General features: G+C 47.7%; 1 protein-coding gene across 1 annotated transcript in view; it reads right to left on the bottom strand.

Annotated features, from left to right (window-relative positions):
- Positions 1–21,059: 21,059 nt before the first annotated feature.
- Positions 21,060–23,198, bottom strand: part of LOC146871863 (uncharacterized) — a 30,155-nt gene continuing 28,016 nt past the window's right edge. The window contains exon 4 of the mRNA XM_085649163.1: positions 21,060–22,805. Coding sequence (XP_085505289.1) covers positions 22,651–22,805 — 155 coding nt within the window. The 3' untranslated portion in view covers positions 21,060–22,650. The remainder of the gene's footprint in view (positions 22,806–23,198) is intronic.

Raw genomic sequence — 23,198 nt, 5'->3', positions numbered from 1 at the left:
CTATCTCACACCGGAACCTAATTTTTTTTATGCGGATGAGGGAGTTTACGTTTCTTTTATTTTTTTTAACCCCTTCGCTGCTAGGCCTTTTCCCCTCCTATGCTAAGCCTTTTTTGGGCTATTTGGGGTAGTGCGCGCTTAGGCCCCTGTAACTTTTTGACCACATTAGGTATCCACGCCAAATTTGCGTTCTTTTCTTCCAACATCTTGGGGATTCTAAAGGTACCCAAGGTTTGTGGATTCTCCTAGAGGGTTCCCAGAAATTAGTCAAAATACAGCAAAATTGTTTTTTTTGTGAAAAATGGGAAAAACGGGCTGCAAATGAAAGCTTCTGGGTTTTTCTCTGCAAATGGTATCAAAAAAGGGTTTGTGGGGCTGAAATCACCATTTCTCCAGCTTTTAGGGAATGACAGAATTTTGTTAGAAAACCAACATTTTTTACACAGTTTTGGCATTTTTCTGGGACATACCCTATTTTTGCTATTTTTTGTGCTTTCAACCTCCTTCCAGTTAATGGTAGAAATGGGTACAAAAACAATAATGGATCCTGGAAAGCTATACATTTTTGAAAAGTAGACAAAATTCTGAATTCAGCAAGGGGTCATTTGTGTAGATCCATCAAGGTTTCTTTATAGAAACTTACAGGTAAATATAGGAAAAATTAAAAATTTGTTGAAAAAAGCAGCATTTTGAGTCAACGTTTTCACCTGTAACTTCTTTGAATTATGACATCTCTTTGAAAGCAATGTACCGTTACATCCGGTGGACCTTCCTGGTTGTGGGAACATATAGGACTTGTAGGTTCACCAAGAGCCCAACGAACCCAGAGTAGAAAACTGAGCAGCATTTTGTAATGTTTTTTTTTTTTTGTTCCGGGTATATAGCAATTATTGTGGGAAAATGTATACATGGAAAAATCGGTATGAAAGACACCTATGTATTTCTGAAATGGGAACAAATTACAGAGTTTAGAAACAGTGCATATTTGCACATTTTCGAAATTGGGAATACTCATATTTGCATGACAATTATTGGTCATTTTTCAAAATGATTTTTTTTTACACAATGTCTTTCATTTGGAAGGGAGAAATGCATCAAAAATCAATAGGTAATAACAGTTGCTTTACAAATCTGAACTACCCTAAGTCTCCCGATAAAAATGGTACCTCACTTGTGTGGGTAGGCATAGTGCCCACGACAGGAAGTGGCTCAAAACCTAAGGTGAACGCACCACATTTTCACACTGAAAATTTACACTTTATTTGCGAAGAGTCTAGCTGTAGTTTTTGAACCCTAGCCCTGCCGGCACCTAGGGAAACCTAGCAAGCCTATACATTTTTGAAAACTAGACACCCAGGGGAATCCAGGATGGGGTGACTTGACTGCCTCCCACCATGGTCTGTTACCCAGAATCCCTTGCAAATGTAAAAAATTGACAAACAAAACACATTTTCCCCACATTTCTGTGATGGAAAGTTCTGGAATCTGCGTGGATCCACAAATTTCCACCCACCCCGCGTTCCCCAAAGTCCTACGAAAAAAATGGTACCTCACTTGTGCGGGTCGGCCTAGTGCCCGCGACAGGAAACGGCGCAAAACGCAACGTGGTTTTGCAGTGAAAAATGACCCTTTTTTTGGCAAAGTGACTAGCTGTAGATTTTGAACCCTAGCCCTGCCGGCACCTAGGGAAACCTAGCAAACCTATACATTTTTGAAAACTAGACACCCAGGGGAATCCAGGATGGGGTGACTTGACTGCCTCCCACCATGGACTGTTACCCAGAATCCCTTGCAAACGTAAAAAATTGACAAAAAAAAAAAAAAAACACATTTTCCCCACATTTCTGTGATGGAAAGTTCTGGAATCTGCGTGGATCCACAAATTTCCACCCACCCCGCGTTACCCAAAGTCCTACAAGAAAAATGGTACCTCACTTGTGCGGGTCGGCCTAGTGCCCGCGACAGGAAACGGCGCAAAACGCAACGTGGTCACACCTCAATGTTGCAGTGAAAAATGACCCTTTTTTGGCAAAGTGACTAGCTGTAGTTTTTGAACCCTAGCCCTGCCGGCACCTAGGGAAACCTACCAAACCCACGCATTTCTGAAAACTAGACACCCGGCCGCTTCCAGGGAGGTATGGCTTGCGTGGATCCCCCAACGTTTCCTTACCCAGAATCCCCTGCAAACCTCAAATTTAGCTGAAAAAAAATCACTTTTTTCACACATTTTGGGGTGGGAAAGTAGTGGCATCACCGGGCTCACACAAATTTACCACCACCCAGCATTCCCCCAGGACACAACTTTCCCACCCCTAAATGTGTGAAAAAAGTGATTTTTTCAGCAAAAATTGAGGTTTGCAGGGGATTCTGGGTAAGGAAACGTTGGGGGATCCACGCAAGCCATACCTCCCTGGAAGCGGCCGGGTGTCTAGTTTTCAGAAATGCGTGGGTTTGGTAGGTTTCCCTAGATGGCCGCCGAGCACCGGGTCAAAAACCAAAGTAACCCCCCTTGCAAAACCAGATTAACTATTGTTACTACAGCGTGAGAATTTTGGAATAATATTGCAAAGAAAATGTGGCAGACAGTTTGAGGTTTACAGGACAATGGGGATAAAAAATATTTTTCAATTCACTAGAGGGACATCACCATGAACTCCCAAGGGTTTTCGACAATATCTACAGTTGGTGGGTTATTCTTGCATGGAAAGTGTACCTTGGCAGAGAAACTAAAGACAAAGATTACTGCACAACCATCTATTCCTCAAACACACACACATACTGGTTGGATTTGGCACGAGGGCGAGTCATGGTTCAGTGTATTAAATTTTATTGACAAGAGATTTCACAAAAATGAAATGCACTGTCAATAATTAAATTCACAAAAAAACAAACCAATGACTCGCAGCTCGTGAGCTGTAAAGCCACGTCAAGGCACCAACCACTTTACAGGCCATTCACACACCTTTCATACGTGATACAAACAAGACCATTCGCACCACCAGGTACAAAAGCAACACAGTACAAAAATCACCAAAAAGGGACAAGGTACACCCTGCTTCAGAAAGACAAATATTACTGCACAGCCACCTAATCCGCAAGCACACACACATACTGGTTGGATTTGGCACGAGGGTGAGTGATGGTTCAGTAGATAAAATTGTATTAGCAAGTGATTTCACAGAAATGAAATGCACTGGCAATAATTGAAAAGGCGAGAAACTGAACCATTGACTCACAGCTCGTGAGCTGTAAAGCCACGACAAGGCACCAACCTCTTTACAGGCCATTCATACACCTTTCATACGTGTGAGACATACAAAACCATTCACACCGCCAGCCGCGGGCCCATCACATAACAAAACTCACACCAGCACACAGCGCCATTCAAGGGCCCATCACTTTCACACGCCCACAATCCAGACAGAGCAACTACACAGGCTGAAGGATTGCGTGGAGTGGCACTCAGCTAGCAGTGTGTGAAGTGACCAGCAGAAAGTCACTACTCACACACAGCCAGCCGAGCACCAGTCCACACACACCACTAGCCAAACGCCAGTCCACGCACACCGCTAGCCAAGCGCCAGTCCAGGCACACCGCCAGCCAATCGCCAGTCCAGGCACACCGCCAGCCAATCGCCAATCCACCTACACCGCCAGCCAAGCTCCACTCCACGGACACCACCAGCCAAGCACCAGTCCGCACACACCACCAGTCCACGCACACCGCCAGCCAAGTACCAGTCCACGCACACCGCCAGCCAAGCACCATTCCACGCACACCGCCAGCCAAGCTCCAGTCCACGCACACCACCAGCCAAGCTCCAGTCCACGGACACCACCAGCCAAACACCAGTCCGCACACACCACCAGTCCACGGACACCGCCAGCCACGCTCCAGTCCACGCACACCACCAGCCACGCACCAGTCCACGCACACCGCCAGTCCATGCACACCGCCAGCCAAGCACCATTCCACGCACACCACCAACCAAGTGCCAGTCCACACACACCAACAGCCAAGCGCAAGCCTACACACACCGCCATCACATTTAGGATTTTTTTAGAAAAAAATAAAAACACAAACAAATTGCAAATAGATACAAATTTTCTAACAGAAAATCAGCAACTAAATACATTGCACTAACACCAACCTTGAAACAGAATCAAATTTTCCAAAGAATACAGACCAGGCAGTTCACTTTACCACTCATGAATGTTCCCAAAAATTTTTTCGCGTGTGGTACGCTCTGAAACAAGCAGGGAGACACAGTGCAGGATGAGAGGGACAGTCGGGGCAGTACATACGACTCTCCTTCCGCGAACCTCTTCGCCAACAGACTCTACATCTCCTACTGGGAAAATCTTTTGCGGGTGTGGGAGGAATGTGATCTGGAAAGTGGCGTTCTTTCAATCTAGCAACATCCTCCACCACTCCAACTCTAGGAACACTTGCCTGTTCCACTACAAGGCTGCCTATTACAGACTCCTGAAACTTAGCAAAAGTCATCTTTGACTCAGGGCAAGAATCCTGGAACACAACAAAAGCATTAAACATTGCCAAGTGGAAAAGATGGATAGCTAACTTCTTGTACCAAATGTAAGCCTTACGAAGAGCAGTGTAAGGTTCCAACCTCTGATCTACTCTGTCAACACCACCCATGTGCCTATTATAGTCTAAAATGCACACAGGTTTGCGCGCTTCAGCGACCTGACCCCAAACAGTCACAGGTGCAGTGCTTTCATCATGGATGGTAGTCAGCATGTAGACATCTCTCCTGTCTGTAAACTTCACAGCAAGAAGCTCCTGACAACGCAACGCACTGCACTGTCCCCGCACAAGCTTTTGACAAACCAGTTCTTTCGGAAAACCTTTACGGTTACAGCGGATTGTGCCACAAGCAAAAGTGTCCACTTTGGCCAATTCCCTGAACAACCGCACACCAGTGTAGAAGTTATCTACATATAAATGGTGGTCTTTGTTAAAAAAATACTCTACCAAGTTTCCAAACAATTTTCTCAGTCACTCCAAAAGTGGACGGACAACCAGGGAGGTTAAACCTAGATTCCTTACCGGTGTACACCCTGAAATTAGAGACATATCCAGTCCTACTGTCACACAGCATATACAGCTTTATTCCATAGCGTGCCCTCTTACTAGGAATGTATTGCCTAAAAACCAAGCGGCCCTTGAACAACACCAAAGACTCATCACTGCAATTTCTCTACCAGGGGCATAAATCTCAGAAAATCGATCAACAAAGTGATCAAGGACAGGCCTAATCTTAAAAAGACGGTCACAATCAGGGTGATCTCGTGGCAACGCTAAACCATTATCAACAAAGTGCATCATCCGAAGCAGAAGCAAATACCTGTCACGACTCATGACTGCCGGAAAAATAGACGTTGCCATCAAGGGACTGCTAGACCAATATGAAGACATTGAGGGCTTCCTTAGCAAGCCCATCAAAAAAGTTAAACCCAAGAACTTCTTCATCTCTTCAACATTTGTGGGAGTCCACCGGGTAGCTCTAGAGTGTGGCTTAAGACTGGCACTGTTGTCCCTCAAAAACTGTTCGGCATACAAATTAGTCTGCTCAACAATCTCTGCCAAAAACACATCGTCCATAAACAACTGAAAAAAATTTACCGGCAAAAAGTTCAGTATTCACTCTAGACCCTGGAACACCAGTAAACTCTGGCAATGCCGGCTGCACCATGCCAGGGGCAACCCAGAGGTCATCACTTTCAACGGGAAGCCATGCAGCCCCAGCCTGCAGCCCAGATGCCTCTTGCCGCACTACACCAAAAGGAAGCCTTGCAGCCGCAGGCTGCAGCCCAGAAGCCTCTTGCCGCACTACACCAACGGGAAGCCTTGCAGCCGCAGGCTGCAGCCCAGAAGCCTCTTGCCGCACTACACCAACGGGAAGCCTTGCAGCCGCAAACTGCAGCCCAGAAGCATCTTGCCGCACTACACCAACGGGAAGCCTTGCAGCCACAGGCTGCAGCCCAGATGCCTCTTGCCGCACTATCGGCACATCAGTCTCCTCCTCTAACACAGGCACTTCATCCGCACTAAGAGTATCTTCATCATCCGATGACCCCATACGGAGAGAAAACTCACTGCCAGAATCGTCCCCTGCCTCCTCTCCCTCAGATGCAGAGTCAGTCTCTGAACCATGGTCAGAGGAAGACTCAAACAGCAAACCAACAACCTGCTGAGCAGTAATCCTGCGGCTAGCCATTATACTTACTAAGATAGAAGACTGCACAAACAAGTCAACAACAACCAACAATGTGCAAACCAAGTAAGTAAAGAAATGTGTACCTTTATCACAAAGATCAATGTACTCAAAAACTATACAATCCAATTACAAGAGACAGCTGCACTCACCAGAAACCAACTCTGCAGTGACACAGCAAAAACCAACGATATCAAACTAGAAAGAAGAAAAAAAAACAAATTACTCACAAGACAACAAAATACACATCGAGCACCAATGCAAAAAGTTTTTGACACTCAAAAACCAAACATACTGCTATTATTACACCATTTGCAAAAAAAAAAACAGGCAGAGAAATCAAACACATTTACATTGTACAAAAAAAAGTCTCTTACCAAACTACACAAACAGCAGAACCACCAGTCACAAAACGGCAACGTGAAAAGAGGAAAAGCCTTCACCTAGAACAAAATAGTAAAAAAAAAAAAACATTACAATTGCAATTCACAAAAAATATAACAATAAACATTATAACATGCTATGTCACTACCCAAATGGTCAATCGGGTTGTGTGCCAGGTGGGGCAGAAAACAAATTGCACCCTGGAAGCGAGGGGTCACTTCTATTTTTAATTGAACTAATTCCCTGGTGTCTAGTGGGCTTTTCTGCCCCCCCCTGGGAGCAGAAACGGCGAAAAAATAAAACCGATCTGCCCCCAGAGGGGGCAGTAAAGTCTACAAATAAATTAGGGGCCAAGGAAGCGACCCTTGCCCAAGGGGTCGCTTCCTACAATAATAATTAGATCCCTGGTCTCTAGTGGGCTTTTCTGCCCCCCCTGGGAGCAGAAACGGCAAAAAAATGACACCGATCTGCCCCCATAATAATATATGGCCCCAGGAAGCACCCTTACCCAAGGGGTCGCTTCCAAAATAAAAAAAACACACATCCCTGGTGTCTAGTGGGGCATCCCTGCTCCACGATCGCGACGCTGTGCGCGATCGTGGAGCAGGAATGCCCTGTATTGAGACATCAGGGGACAGGAAATACTCTTTCCTCTCCCCCGATGCCTCAATACACTCCAAAAGGCCCCCCGCCGCCCCACCGGAGCAAGCAACACTCACCCTGCCTCTGTGGACGCCTGGAAGCAAATGGCTTCCAGGCGTCCGAGCACTTCCTGATGACGCCGGCGTGCGCTGTGCGCGCTGACGTCACCAGGAAGCGTGGGGGGGCTCGGGGTGGCAGCGGAAACTCTTCCGCTGCCATCCCCGTCTGTGGGGGCACGATCGATGCCCCAGAGGGGGAGCGCCAGCGCTTCCCCCAGGGGCTGTCCTCATGACGGAGCGGTTCCGTCATGAGCACAGCCCAACTGATGCTCATGACGGAACCGCTCCGTCATGAGCATCCAAGGGGTTAAAATGTATTTTTCCTTTATTTCATAAAGCAAACGAAACATCAAAATAAACATAAACGAGCCATACATTATCATTATTAATGCAAATATTACTTGACAACATCTATTGCCTGCCATTCCATCACATTTACGTCCTACATACTGATGCAGATAAAGCCAGTTCTCCAATCCTTAATCCGCCCCGTTTTCCTTATTGTCCCTCAGCACCCTTTGACGCTCCCCTGGGATACCCGAGCAGTCTTCAGTCACTAAAATCAGTTTCAGAAGCTTCCGGTGGTGGGTCACATATGTTACCCCGAAAGGTATTCCAGTTACCCCACACCCGTTTCCATTTGCGTGGGCATCCCCTGTTGATGTAAACTGTCTTTTCCGCCACCATGGTGCTGTCAAGGTCTCGGCACCATTGCCGATGGGAGGGGGCCACCCGCGCTCCCCAGCGCTGCACGATGTTTCGCTTGGCTAACGCGAATGTTAGTGTCACCCATTCTTTTGCCGCGTGACCCAAGTCTGTCGGCTCCCAGACATTCAGTATGCATCTACGCGGTTCAGGAGGGGCCTCTATTCCGCAGACCAGAGTCACTGTGGCCGTTACCTCCCCCCAATAATGTTGTATGCTCGGGCAGTCCCAGATGGTGTGGTAGAATGTGCCTATGGATCCACAGCCTCTCAGGCAAAGTGGCGTATCAGTCCTTCCTATATTGTGCAGTGTGGATCTAGTGAAGTACACTCTGTAGTATTTTCAGCTGTATAAGATTTAATCTGGAGGGGGTCGCAACCTCTCTCGGGGACGCGAGCGCCTCCTGCCACTCTTGCTCGTCCATCTCCCCCACCTCCGCCTGCCATCGTTCCCGAAGGGTTGTTTTAGGGTCTTTCTGGTTATTAATCAGCTTGCGGTATGTGCATGAGATCGCTTTTTTAGTGAGATAGTCAGTTAGCAAACGGTCCTCTAGAGGTGAGGCCGCGGGCAAATCACTTCCCGAGGGTATTACCTTTGTAAGGGCATGTTGAATTTGCAGGTACCGATAATGCTCGGTCTGTGCCATCTGGTATGTGGATTGGAGCTGCACAAATGTGACCACCTTCCCCTTGTTCCACAGATCGCCCACCCTGGAGATCCCTATAAGGTCCCGCTGTCTAAAACCTTTACTCATTCGTAGCTTACCAAGCCTGGGAGAATCCCACAGTGGTGTCTGTTGGGATATCACCCCCTCGCACCCCAGTGTGCCCTGAACCACACTTGTATCGTATGCTCCGTAGGGCCAATAAGTTTGCTTAGTTTTGATTTATTATATAGAGCACCCATTATGCAGTCCGTTCCCAGCATGTGCCTGTCCATGCGTAGTGCCGGTTCATCTTGGGGGGCATGAAGCCATTGGTTGATCACTATTAATTGGGAAGCCCAGTAGTAGTGCAATGCCACCGTCGTACCAGCTCCGCATTAATTTACGCATGGCTATGCGATGGGGCTTCCCTGCCCATAGCAGGTGACCGACCTCCGTCACAATAGCTTTAAAATAGGAATCGGGTATTTGCATGGGTGTATTCTGTACTACGTACAGAAACCAAGGGAGAGCCATCATTTTAAACAGCGCGGCCCGCCCCAACATTGTAAGCGGGAGGGAGTGCCAATTCTTCACATCACTTTTGAATCTGTGCAAAGGCGGAAGTAGGTTGCGTTCAATGAAATGTGCCGGGTTCGGTGTGATGTGAATGCCCAGGTATTTAAAACCATCCAGCGCTATCTGTATTGCAGCTCCTCTAGGCAGGCGCGGGGGAGGGCCCTTAAGTATATATAGTACTGATTTGTTCCAGTTAATGGAATAGCCAGAGACCCTACCATACGAGGCACAGATGTCTAGTAAGCTATTGAGGGAACGTTCTGGCTGTGTTAGGTATAAAAGAATGTCGTCCGCGTAGAGGGAGATACGGTCCTCCCAGTTCTCTGTCCATTTCAGCCCTTTTATCACCGGGTCCGCCCGAATCCATGCTGCGAGTGGTTCCAGCACCAATGCAAAGAGCAATGGGGAGAGAGGGCATCCCTGCCTAGTTCCCTGTTCCAGCGGAAAATCCCCAGACAGTCTCCCATTGACCGCCACCTACGCCAACGGCTGCGAATATAACAGTTGTATCCACGCACAAATTTTGGGCCCCAGCCCCATACGCTGCAATACCGCAAAAAGAAATGGCCACTCTACCCGGTCAAATGCCATACTGGCATCCAGTGATAAGATAACCGCCTCTTCGTGTATGTCGGGTGCACTAGCAAGTATCCCGTGTAGACGTCCGATGTTCATTGCTGTGTGTCTGCCCGGCATAAACCCCGACTGGTCCGGGTGTATGAGCGTTGCCAAGTACGGTTGCAGTCTGGTCGCCAGCACTTTGGCGAGTATTTTCGCTTCAGGATTTAAGAGTGAGATTGGTCTGTAGGAGGTACACTCCTGGGGGGGGCTTCCCGGGCTTAAGTATTGCCACAAGCGTGGCCGCTCTTTGGTCTCTCGGGAGGAGCCCCTTCGCCAGACTGGCCTGGTACATCTTTAAGAGATGTGGTACCAATGTGTCCGTTTCTCGTTTGTACCATTCCACCGGAATCCGGTTTGGAGGCCCCTAATTGCCGTAGCAATTTCATCCGCGGTGAGGTCCGCGTCTAACAACTGCGTGTCCTGTGGGAGTAATCGCGGGAGCTGTAAGTCCCGAAGGAAGGCTAGATTTTCCTCCACCGTCTCTGTTGCTATCGGTGTGTACACCGTTTCAAAGTGTTGCGCAAAGGCCTGTGCGATAGCATCTGGATCTGTTACCGTCTCGCCGGAAACCAAGCGAAGGTGCGCCACCCAACGGCTGGCCCGCTCTTTCTTGTCTAGCCACGCCAGTAGCCTACCAGCCTTGTCCCCTGCCTCATAGATTGTGTCACACGTTTTTGTGAGCCTAGCCTGGGCTACCTCCCATATATGTTCTTTATACGTCTGGCGAGCTAGATGCAAGGCGCGGGCATTAACGTCATTTGGATCCGCTGCATGGTCTCGCTCAGCGCTCTCCAACACGTGCTCCAGGTCGGATATTTGGGAGTTTACGTTTTTAATAAGTTTTGAAAACTGGGCAGTGGCCTAGACTACAGAGTTGTACTAAAATGTTAATGTATCTCCTTAGTTGTTAGGAAGGCAAATGACTCAGTAAATATGTGTGATTGATAGTGAACTTTGCAAGTGTTTTGGGTTGAAAGTATGACAGAGTTATATCTAAGCCAACAAGCATTTGCAATGCAATAGGACTCGCATTTACGCGAGACCTATTGCATTGCAAATGGGAGTGCGGGCGGGCTGGGGCAGGGGGCGAGAAAGCACGGACAGCGGGAGTGTGGGGAAAAAAATAGTGCTTATAAATAACACGTACCGTACAGTATAACACTTCAAGTAAAGGGCGAATAGACATGGGAGGGTACAAATGACGACCTGGCATAATAAGGCAGGACTAACAAGCCTCATAATCAATCAGAAGACAGAATTTACGAAGGACAAAGACAGACGCCAATGAAAAATATGGGCGGAGAGTGAGGGAAGCTTGTTTTCCATACTCTACTACTGCATGCCTTGCAGAGCGAGCAGCGCTTGCGTGCTGCCGCTAAAGCTCGACCTAAAAATGGGATGAAATAACCATATACGAAGTGAAGGAGAGCAAGGGCCTGAAATTGCATACCCACTAGCAAAATTCTGCACAGAGTGTGGGAATTAGCAGATGCGTAACTTCTTAGTTGCAGACCTCTGAATAAGGAATACATACATTACATCGAAATTTCACGTTTTTATGCACTCCATGATGCATAAATAGGTATTTTACTCTATTTAACCCCTAATTTCTGCTAGTATTTACCTGGTGAAAATCCAGATTGAAAACCTCTTGAATGATAATACAAATTTAGGTATAAGTGGTATAAGTGGAATTTTAAACCTGAAATAAAATTAGCGGCCCAATTATATTCAGTGCCCGAGTGAACCAGTTAGTAAAACAGCAAACGCAAGTATGAAAGAGTAAGAGTCAGTGGCAGCTCCTCCGCTAAGGCAGGGAAGCGTTGCCCCACTGCTTTTAAGCAGTGTGACAAAAAGAAATACAAAATTATAATAACCAGTTATTATCATTTTGTTTTCAGCTGCTTTGTGGGTGGGCGGGGCTGCTTTGCTCTCAGAGCAGGGCAGGGGAGGAGTGGTTTGCCCACTCCAAGTGTACATGAATAATTGGCGGCCCTCTCTCGGACCATTCATGCCCACTTTGTATGTTCTCCTCACAGGCTGCATTACTGCCTGCATGGAGAACATGCCCAGGCCCCCATTTCCTGGCTGAGAGCCAAACCCCAGCACTCAGACCAATCGCAACACTGCATTGCAGCGTTAGCGTTGTGATTGATCAGGGGAGCCTGGGTGTGCTTCCTGGTTGCTCTTCGGCCCGAGTCTGATGGAAGAGAGACGCAGGTAAGTGTTTTTTGGTGTATTTTTTACATTCCTCTTCCTCCTTCTGCCCCAACCCCCACCTCCTGCCCGCCACCCCGATCCCTGCCAACTGCCACTGGTAAGAGTGTTTGTTGTAAGTTAGAAAGCGAGCAACAGAGATATAAAATGAGGGAAAGTGTTAGTTTGATTGAGTGAGAGAGAACATATCTGAGAGCGTGTAAGAGCACAGGTGGCAATGTAAACCGAAGAATCCAGGTTTTGAACTGTGGCAATAACATGGGCACATATGTTGCTATGGCTAAGTTTTCATGCTCGAGATGGCTGCCCACAGAGACTTGTTTGGTAAAGAAGTAACTGAAGTGTTGGAATCATGTGGCAAAAGCTTGTTGACACATTATTTCTGATTTGCATATTTCAATTAGATATTCATAAGCCTATTATGTTGGATATTTACACATAAGTCTGCTGACAGCTTGTTGCTTCTCTGCACTGTTCTTGGGGTAAAAGAACTTTAAAGTGCAAAGAAATTCTGATTGACTTATTCTATTGCATGGTAATACTGATGGATGTTTTCTCTGGCCACATGAATTCTGATGGACTTTTTCTGTCATGGTACACTAGATAACCATTACATTTCATGTCATGGCATATATCATGGATTGCAATTTCTCTAGCTATAAGACATGGCTTCATTTCTCAGATTAGCATGGTTAATCGTGTGCTACTAAAAAAGTCTACCATGCACCTGAGCAGCATCTGGCACTCTACAAATAAATTAAACACACAAAAGCCAATGGGAAAGATGCATGCAATAAGTCTGGCCACTGGCAAGCACTCAGGTTAGCATTCCAACCAATCATTCAAAAGGAGTTCCACCTCAGACTAGACCCAGCCATATGCAAGTCAGTCTTGACCCTGCTCCAATAGGAATAGTCCAGCCTGAACTGCCAAGCAAGGTCCTCTCTGACCCGGTACACAAGCAACCCAGGACAGGTTTCTCCTGATTGCTGCTCTAAAGTCTGGTGTAACTTGATTCCTTTGGCACAGTGAGCAAGGAACCCACGTCTGGAAATACCCTGGGCCACTTAGGACATCACATCAAACACACAGAAAGTGATGGGAGGATGCTTGTAATATGGCATTCCAACTCATCATTCTTTTCCCCACAATGCCTAGACCTAACAAATGCAAATCAGTCTTGACACTGTTCCAATATGAATAGTCCAGCCCAAACTGCCAAGTCTGGTCCTCTCTGAACTGGACAATAAGCAACCCAAGACTGGTTTTGCGTGTTTGACTACAAATAAATGACAATGTACATAAAGAAATTTTCTGTCTCAGAAATATAAATCTTCTGGGTGTGCTGGCAGATCATGAAATACTGGAATATTTTCAGAAACTATCACCTAACCTAGACTTTTCTGTAGAAAATGTCGCTTTTCACAAGATAAATAATAGTTAAATATTTACCTTTCAGACCATTTCTTTAAAAAAATGAAGCAGAGGTTGCTCCCAATCAACCTTAACTGTAGCACGCTTATTCAAATTCACATTGTTGCTCCTGTTGAGTTTCATTTTTGCACACAGCTCAGAAATGAATGCACACAGGCTTTGTGCTGCCGCACACCAAGAGAAATAATTAGAGGGAACATTGGTCTCCACCCCACCCTACAAAGTCAGTCTTACCTCCCACCCCCAGAAATACAATGTCTACCCTACACCTGTTAAAACAAAAAATATCACACTGCACTATATAAAACAAAATTAGGTTAGCATTAAATGCCAATACAGCCACCAACATATATTTCTTCACACAATCAAGCCACACTCCTGTATACCAGCATCTGGCAGACATATGAGAGCACAACCACACTCATGCAGCCATCACTTGTCAAGGACTGGACGCTGTCTGTCAAGTTTCCTTCTTGAATACCTAGGAAAGGTCGCCTCCTCCCAGTAGCCACAGGGCCACCCCGCAGTTAACAGCATACTTGATAGATGTCCAGAAGCTCTTTAAGGAGGCCACATTTGGGAGAAAAAAGTCACAAAGGAACAAAAATCTCCCAGGAAATTTTGAAGATGAACATATGCATAATTAGATAAGCAAGAAAGCAATTGCTCCCTGACATCAGGGAAGGGAAAAGAGCCAATTAAAAACAAGCAGTAGAAAATCCAAACGGAATCCAGACTCAAAGTCAAAGGAGCAAAAGTCAGGGACAAAAATAGTAGTAAAGTGGGCAATGAACGTGACAAAAGAATAAGGGAACAAATGCATCCTCCGCTCCTTAATGCCTCTCTATACATGATTTAAACAGTAACTGACATCAAAGGAAACAACTCAATTTCATCTTGTGAGTGTGAACCTCAGGCAGATATATCTGGACCAACCACCATTACAGTTGATAAGGCTTGACCTTTCCCAGCACATGGTGTTGAGTAAGTATGTCAGAAGCCCACGTTTACCATCTTTCTCCTGTTTCAGAACTCCATAGTCCTACCAATGCATTTCCTATCAGATGCTACTTGCCTTTTGCAGAGCACTCCTCCAGATGACCCTGACTGCAGAAATGGCGGAGTGGTCTAGGGTGCAAGGATGCCCAACCATGTGCTGAGAATGACATCCTTCAGCGCACTGCCTAACTTTACGATGAGCACACTGTCTCCCTCTGAAGGCTTGCCATCTCTGGTCAAATTCCAGTGTAACATCAACCCACCTTAAAATACAACCGTAGGATACATTTATATGTTCACACAAACAGCAGTATATGACCACAAACCATGTATCCCACACCCATACGGCTACGTTCAGATGCCGAATCACCAAGCAACACACCTATGCTCCTCTTTACTCCCCCTCGCACACACACTCTGCATTCGCCGCACCCGCTGCGGCGGCTGCTCCTTCACCTCCTTCTCCATCACAGCCAAGACCTGGAACGACCTCCGCCTCCAGGTCTGTACGGCCCCCTCGCTTGAAGACTTCAGAAAAAGACTCAAGACCTGGCTCTTCGACGGAGACACAGCACCCAGATACCCCAAAAGGTGACAGAGTTGCGCTTTACAAATGCTGATTGAGGACTATATAACCAACATCAAATGGAAAGCAAGAGGTGAAGGAAGCACCTTAACATGGGAATTATTTTAATTCTTGTGATGGCCAAGCCATTGTAATTATATGTGTTAACCTTAACTCCCTTTTGACTTTAGTTTATTATGCATACATAGATAGGTGTTCTAGATATTTATTTTCATTATAATTATTGCATATTGAGTGTATATACTTTCAACAGATGCAGTTTGTAATGTGATTATAGGTGAAGTGACTCCGTTCAATAAGGATTTGTCGACAGGACCGCACATGTTCAGTGTGCTCTGCATAACAGACATTGAAACTAACATCACACCATACACTACAAGAATCGCTACACCACACACTGCAGTAGCAGCCACCACATATCCACCACACTACAGGAAACTCAAAATTGAACTGCAGAAACTTTCTACACCACATTTGAGAGCCTCCAGTTTGCTTACTGCAGGATCTGTGACACCTGCCGGGATTCCCAAACCAAATACTACAAGGTCCATCTATTCCTATACTGTGGCCCACCATGGAGAGGAAGGTTCTGAGAGTATACTCCATGGATGGTGGTAGCACCCTGCTTCATGGCCCCCAGGCTCCACATTGGCACTTCTTAAGGGCATCCTACACACTGCAGCATGTCACATCCAGGGAATGAAGAAATATGATCACATCACCCCCATCCTGATGGAACTCCGGCTGGGTGTCATGCTTCATCATCGGGCTGCTCCTCTTCGGGTCAGGGCTACAATACACCGAATGAAGAATCGCCCCCAGATTAATGATTAGGCGAGAAACATGTTGACCATTCACACAAAAGAGCGCCTCTTCTGAGACATAATCTCAGCCTTGCGCCTCTTGTTTTTCTTTTACTCAGGGTAGGAGACCCACTGATTAAAATTGTTGTTGCTGGTACTCCCAATCCTGTTTAAACTCACTTATTTAACACATTTCGTCATCTACACTCACTAGGCCCCTTACCCCCATGGCACCAAACGGCTTTTGGAAAAAAGATCTCCGCCAAAGTGCCCCTCATTGGGAGCCCATCAGGTATTGCAGCGCCGACCCGACGAGGAGCAGCCCGATGATGAAGCATGACACCCAGCCGGGCGTGTGTGTGTGTGTGTATGTGTGAGGGCCCTATATTCCAATAATATGGATTCCCACCTCTGAACCATTCATGGTCGAGTAATCTCAAATTCCCTTCAACTGACTCAGTTTTAACTAACCAGGAACAGCATATCACTTATTCTATTGAAGCATTGTCACGGCCTCTGGAATTAGGCGGCAGGGAAGGGCCACATTTTTGCGATAGATGAATAAATTAGGCAGCAAGAACCGGCAAATTATGTGGCGTAATACGGCACAATTTGTGATGGTATTACTACATTGTTAGCACTGTTTAGGTATTGGTTGCACCTCTTTAGTACCAGTTTAGAACCCAAATATAGCAATAAGCATCAGAAAGGTGACCAGTCAACCTTTACAAAGGGCCTTTTACTGCGCTGCAACACGTCTGTGTTTTAGTAACTTTTGAACTGTTTGAGCTAGAGACAGATTTCTTTTTTTTTAAATCTGCAGAATATGTGGCAGGTGATGGATTATGTAGCACAGGTGGCAAAACTATATTTAGGCAAAAATCGATGCGGGGGCACAATCGCATAATTTCAGTGGCCTTGAGCATAGCCAAAGTCTAAAATGGCAATGGAGATGGTGGGGGCGAAATGTAAGGGATCATGCATGCATGCAAATAAACCCAATTCAGGTGGGATACTCTAGATTTCTGAAGCCAAAATGACTTTATTTTAGCTGTTTTCTAGAAGTTAGGGGGGAAAACACATTCGATTATTTTTTTATAAATCTCCCACTTTGTTCTGAAACGATGGTTGTTTTGAAAACGTAAAGACATGCTATAGTAGTGTTTTGCAAGGTATAGGGGGACTGCATGCATTTGTGCTGGCTGCAGGCAATATTTGTGGTAATATCAGGGAAATCCACAATGAAAAGCAGCTTACAAGACTATAAAACACACCCACATACGGCGAAAGAACAGGCCCCCCACACTGACCTTTCAAACCAGACCCTTGGCACTGGGGAATTGCCCTGTAGAGATAGGAATCAAGTGTTGACCCGAAATCCTCAACTAATCTTGGCCACCTGTGTTGTAAGGTATCACCACTATGGTATAATGCTGGGCGGCGTCATCATTGGGATTTGCGCCTAGGTACATGCATCACTAGGCGAGTATCCCCTCCTTCCAAGGGAAAGTACTGGTGGGATTCATCTGGTGATGTATAAAACTACCTCCTGTATCTCAAAAAAGATTACTTTAATATGGGTGAAGAAAACAGGGGTAAGATTAAAAGATGAAATGGTGATGTTCTATGGACGTGTAAATTGTCCTAAACATCATGAGTGAGTGGTCAACATGTTTCAGCCTGTAATGTCCGTCAGGTTCTAGGCTTTCGTCAGGACCCAATTCTAAATACAAAAGGAACACCTAGGGGCCGATTCCGATGGCCGGTCGGACAGCTGTCCGTAGCCTTACCCTACGACCGACACGTACCCGGAGCCGGTCTGTCCTGTATAGGAAGTACGATGCGCATAACTGCCAAAAACACGACCGACACGTAGGCTGTGAATCAAGACCCATTCTCCGTCTGAACCGTAACTCCCAAAGAGGGACCGTGTCGTCCGGAAGCAGTATCCATAGCAGTTTCCGGCATGACAAGTACGATGCGTACTTCCTACGTGCCGGACAGGTTGTCACGTACGGCACGTCACAGCATCCGGAAAACCAGCATATCAGCTACGATTCGCGCCACAAATCAATACACGGCTACGAGACGTAACAGCTTGCAGTGGGTACGAGACGGAGCAACAAGCAGCGTGTACGACACGAACACATCATGAATCCCATCGCGCAGGTCATACCAGTACTCTACATCTATGACCGGATCAGGGACCGACGGCGCAGACGGTAAGTCAGACACCTACCACATAAACAAATGACACGTACCCGCAATATGGCACACACACACACAGGGGGTACATATCCTGGCCACTAACAACAGCCCACCATAGGGGTTGCATGGCCAGCACCACTAACACCCCCACCCATAGGGGACCTGTTGCCCATCACCACTGCCACCCCCGCTCACAGGGGACCTGTTGCCCATCACCCCTGCCACCCCCACTCACAGGGGACCTGTTGCCCATCACCCCTGCCACCCCCACTCACAGGGCTTATGTTTCCCATCACCCCTGCCACCCCCACTCACAGGGGACCTGTTGGCCATTACCGCTGCCACCCCAGCCATTGGATGGGTGATGCGCAACACATCCAGCATATGCAAACATCAGGTATGTCTGCAAAATACATCCCCCACGACATCATGACAACAGTGTGTAGTCTGTGACAACAGTGAATATGGCTACGAGCATACAATGTAAGTAACAGCACATGTGTGACCAACACATGAGTGTGACATACACAAGGCAAGCATTACCATAGCACTGTGGCAATGTAAAAAGAACACCCCCTCACTGTGTAGAACAGAAGTCAAGTGGGGGCTCACAAAATGCAGCAGATGTGGAGCATTGTGGTGATGGGAACCAACCCCCCCCCCCCCCCCCCCCCCTCAACACAGTGACCAAAAGGTAAGTGTCATCACGGTCAAAGCTGCAAATAACAAACAGCATGTATGATCCCTGCTCCCAACACATCAAACACTTCTGGGGGAAAATAGTGGTTGTGTCCCATACACACAGAGATGTGTTGAGGCAAACAGTGCTGTGAAAACACAACACTCTCGGCCATGTGCAGACAAGCACCACACATGCGGGCTGACAATGCACACAGCTTACAATGACACAACAGCAGAAGTGACCATCACCAAGCATGCACACATCTCGAAAATAGACACACCAACCAAAACAACATGTGTAGACTGTAGGTGTCAGCTCACTAACTCACATTCTATGCCAGCAATGGCACCCAACAACCAGGATGAATGTGCACAATGATGTGAAATGACTCACAGGGCCAGCATGCAAAATCACAGAAACAGCATCCAGACAAAGGCCCACAACAGCAATACCAATGCACTGGTGCAGATGCACAAACACAAACAGGCAAACTCACACTGCACATAGGACACAACATGTGTGTGTGTGTGTGTGTGTGTGTGTGTGTGTGTGTGTGTGTGTGTGTGTGTGTGTGTGTCACAGTATCCACAGGCAACTACACAACACATGAGAGGGGCTGAACCACAGTGACACAGATGTGGACACAGTGCCATACAAAAGTAAACCATCATTGGTTCACCCTCAGTGGGCTATCAGGCGTTGGGAGATGAGAGGGAGCACAACAGACACATGTGACACTAGCTGGAATGAACACCAACTAACACAGCAAGAGACTGACACACAACAGCACAATCCCCAGGGACAAGACATTGGTGTGACACAAGCATTCATGACACCTCCACTGTGATGACAAAGGCAGATTCGTACAAACTGGGAAACCCAGACATGTGTCCTGTGCCACAAACTTACATCACACATACACAAACACAAATCACTCAGCATGGCCCCTCATCCATGGACAAACGGGAGCTAAGGGACCATCCATGCAAAGATTCACATCAGTCCACCATCAACACCACACACCTGAACTGCAACAATGTGCATCTGTGAAGCCCTCATGGACAGGTGACATTGCACATGCCCACATGACAAACACAGGAATGTTGGCAGGAACTAAGGTGCACACATACATCACATAAGGATTGTTTACAACCCTGACAGACACACTGCACAGTATGTGGTACATGGCCATGACCTCAAAGCTCATGTGACCTTCACAATCCCTGCCACTGTCCCAGGACTATGCAGATGCCAAGGAGGAACACAAGGCACCCATGCTGACACCTGCCAGCATCGCTGCCGTGAACCCGACAAGTGGGAGCAGTCACACACACATACAAATGTCTCAATCACTGAAAACTACCAGCTAGGGACAACTACATGATATTGCAAACAAACAAATGCCTTGAGGAACCCTCACTGTGTCCCATCTGTGTCTGACAACATCATCAACACTCAGAACTGACAAATCACAATGCTGATACACCAATTAACAGGAGTGAGTCATGCACCCACACATCTGGTAGCCCATTGGAAAAGTAGTGGGATTAACCCAGTACCACTCAGCAAGCATCAACAACACGAACATATCAAGGGAACACTGTCTGTGTATGAACAGGGATGTGGACACACACACATGCACATACAATACACACCATGGGCCCAGGCCATGTCACTGGACAACACACTAACTTGAGGGGACACAACTCCTGTGGGAGCCCAGCTGTGCCAAACATATTCACCGCAAGTCCCACTCATGTCTGCAGAACACTTGGTCAGTCAGCCATCAGTTACCGCACAATGAAGGCTCTGGTTACAACAGCCTGGGCACATGAGTCTCTCTTAAGTCATCTGCACATACTCAATATATATGTACAGCAAGTTGCACAGAGGACCCAGCTGCTCCTATACCAATGATGCCCACACCTGTAGGGCCAGTAGTGATGAGCACGAAGTATGTGGAAGTGACAATTTGGACAATGGGAAGCACATCATATGTGCAGGGGTGCAAGACACAGATGTGACCATGGCAATTAAATGCTCACAGAGAGATGTACACAAATGGTTGATCCAGACACATCCAGGTAGCTGCAAAGGATGACATGGATACCCACCAGAATAGGATACATATCTCATGGACCACGGGGAGTACCTCACATCAACACATCAGTATGCAACATTGTAAACAAAGCATTACAGGTGCAAGGGCATCTAAAACGACCTCAACATGATGTACAGCTAAATCAGGTTCACAGGGACAAAGTAAAAAGCTTTATTCAGCATATGAAAAGTGAAACATCTGTTCCAACAAAAGGCCAATGGCCAGTCCATGTCCAAAGGGCAAGGAGTGAACTAGAGTCAGAAATTCAATATATGAAATTCGAAACGTCTGTGCAACCAAAAGGCCAATGGCAAGTCCATGTCAAATTGCCAAGGAGTGAACTAGAGTGACAACTGTCACACCTTGCTTGCCTGCACTGCTACGGACCGGGGTCATCCCCTCGGAGGGGCATACATGGGGGCAGGCCAGGCACCGCAGGGACAGGATCAGGGCGCAGCAGAAGGAGGCAGTGAAGAGGTGGGGGATGCAGGCGAGACACTTGCAACTGCAGTGGAGATGACTGAAGTGGTAGGTGCGGTCACAACTGTGTGGCACAAGTCAGATGGGATGGGTGCTGGCACAACTCCAGTGGGCAGGTCAGATGGAGTGGATTGGCTCACCACTGCAGTGCCCAAGACAGACGGGGTGGGTGTGGACTCCAAAGCAGTGGGGGAGGAATGGGGGACAGGTGAGGTCTGCAGGGCAGGGGGTGGTGACACGGTCCCCACATCAGTGGCAGCAACTGTCTGACCAGGTGTGGAGGAGCAAGTGCTGGGGGGGGGGTGGCCTTAGTATTTAGGGGATGGTGTATCTGTGTGTGGGGGAACCCAGGGCAGGGAGTGGCAGGGGAACCTCTGGAGTGGTAGCCTGGGGGATGGAGGACGGAGACTTTGCCTTGGAGCTGCGTGCTGGCGGGGGGGGGGGGGGGGGGTCTTGCTCTTCTTGCGCCGGGGGGACTTGCGGGTGGGCGTCTCGGTCTGAGTGCGCCTGGGGAAGGGTGTCTGGGTGTGAGGGGCACTCCCTTCTGTGTGTGGTGACTTCCTCTTCCCCTTGTAATCAGGATCTGCTGGGTCGGTGGGGAAGAGGCCAAGGTCACAGAGGAAGAACTTCTGGGGGGGATGGGGTTGCAGGTGAGGCAAGGGAAGGGGGCTGGGAGGGAGAGGTCTCGGAGGACAGTGGAGTGGTTGTGGATGACTGTGTGTGTGTGTCCGCAAACCAGCCCCTGTGAGTGTGGAATCAGTCCCCTGCGCTTGCTTGTGTGCACATCTAGCCCTTGGTTTGGGGGTTTCTGTGCATTGGACAGGTAGTGTGCTAGGAATTGTGGGTCCTGCAGGGGTAGGAGGGTTGTGGGACTGTTGGAGGAGGGACACTGCTGCTGTCAGGGAGGAGGCCATGGACTAGTTTGTCCTCTGTAGGGCAGACATGCCCGAGGAGATACCCTCCATGAATGACACCAGTTGTGTCAACAGACCTGTGTGTGCATGGAGGACCTTCAGCATTGACGTCTGCCCCACATGCATCTGTCTAAGTAAGTCCACAGACTCTTCACTCAGGGCAGCAGGGGCAGCAGGGGATGCGTTGCCTGGCACAAAGGAGATATGCTCACGAACACGGTAGCCCACAGGGACCTCTGGGATGGGAGCCGACGGGAGGGGGTGGTGGTGGCGGAGACAGCCTCACTAGCTGGGGTTTGGTGGCTACTGACACCCGCCTCCACAGGGGAGTCATCCTCAGAGCTGCTGTGGCCTTCAGCTGGGGGGGGATGGTGCTGACGACTCCTCTGTGTGGCTGAAATCGCCCTCCGTGCCACTGGGTCCACCTGACTCCTCTCCTTCTGTCCCTGTAAGTCTCTGTGGCTCCTCCTGTTCCGTGGAACTGTCCCCTCCTGTGGCCGTGGATGTATCTGGATAGGAATAGGAAGTAACAGAATAACATCAGTCACCTGCACCGACTGCACACACCACAGTGAGTACATCACATCACAGGGCAAGCCCTGGCATCATCAGCTGAACACAGCTCAAAGTGACAACACTGTTTAGAATAAGACAATTGTCATTTCCAACATAAACCATGGCACACGTATCCCTCCTTGACTTGCACACATATGTCTGTTGCATGTTGGATGCTAATACCCCAATGTGCCAACATGCACCACCCATACATTAGTTGTACATGCAAGTGAACATGTAGGAGTATGTCACTAGACTCACAGCACATCTCTTGCGACTGACTCAGCACAGGTGTCCGGATGAAGGGATGGGCAGAGACTCATTTCACATGCTTGGGATGCATGCCA

This window comes from Triturus cristatus, chromosome 1_1, assembly GCF_964204655.1.
Source record: "Triturus cristatus chromosome 1_1, aTriCri1.1, whole genome shotgun sequence".
Taxonomy (NCBI): domain Eukaryota; kingdom Metazoa; phylum Chordata; class Amphibia; order Caudata; family Salamandridae; genus Triturus; species Triturus cristatus.
Note: the sequence above shows the minus strand (reverse complement) of the source record. Positions and strands in the feature narration are given on the sequence as shown.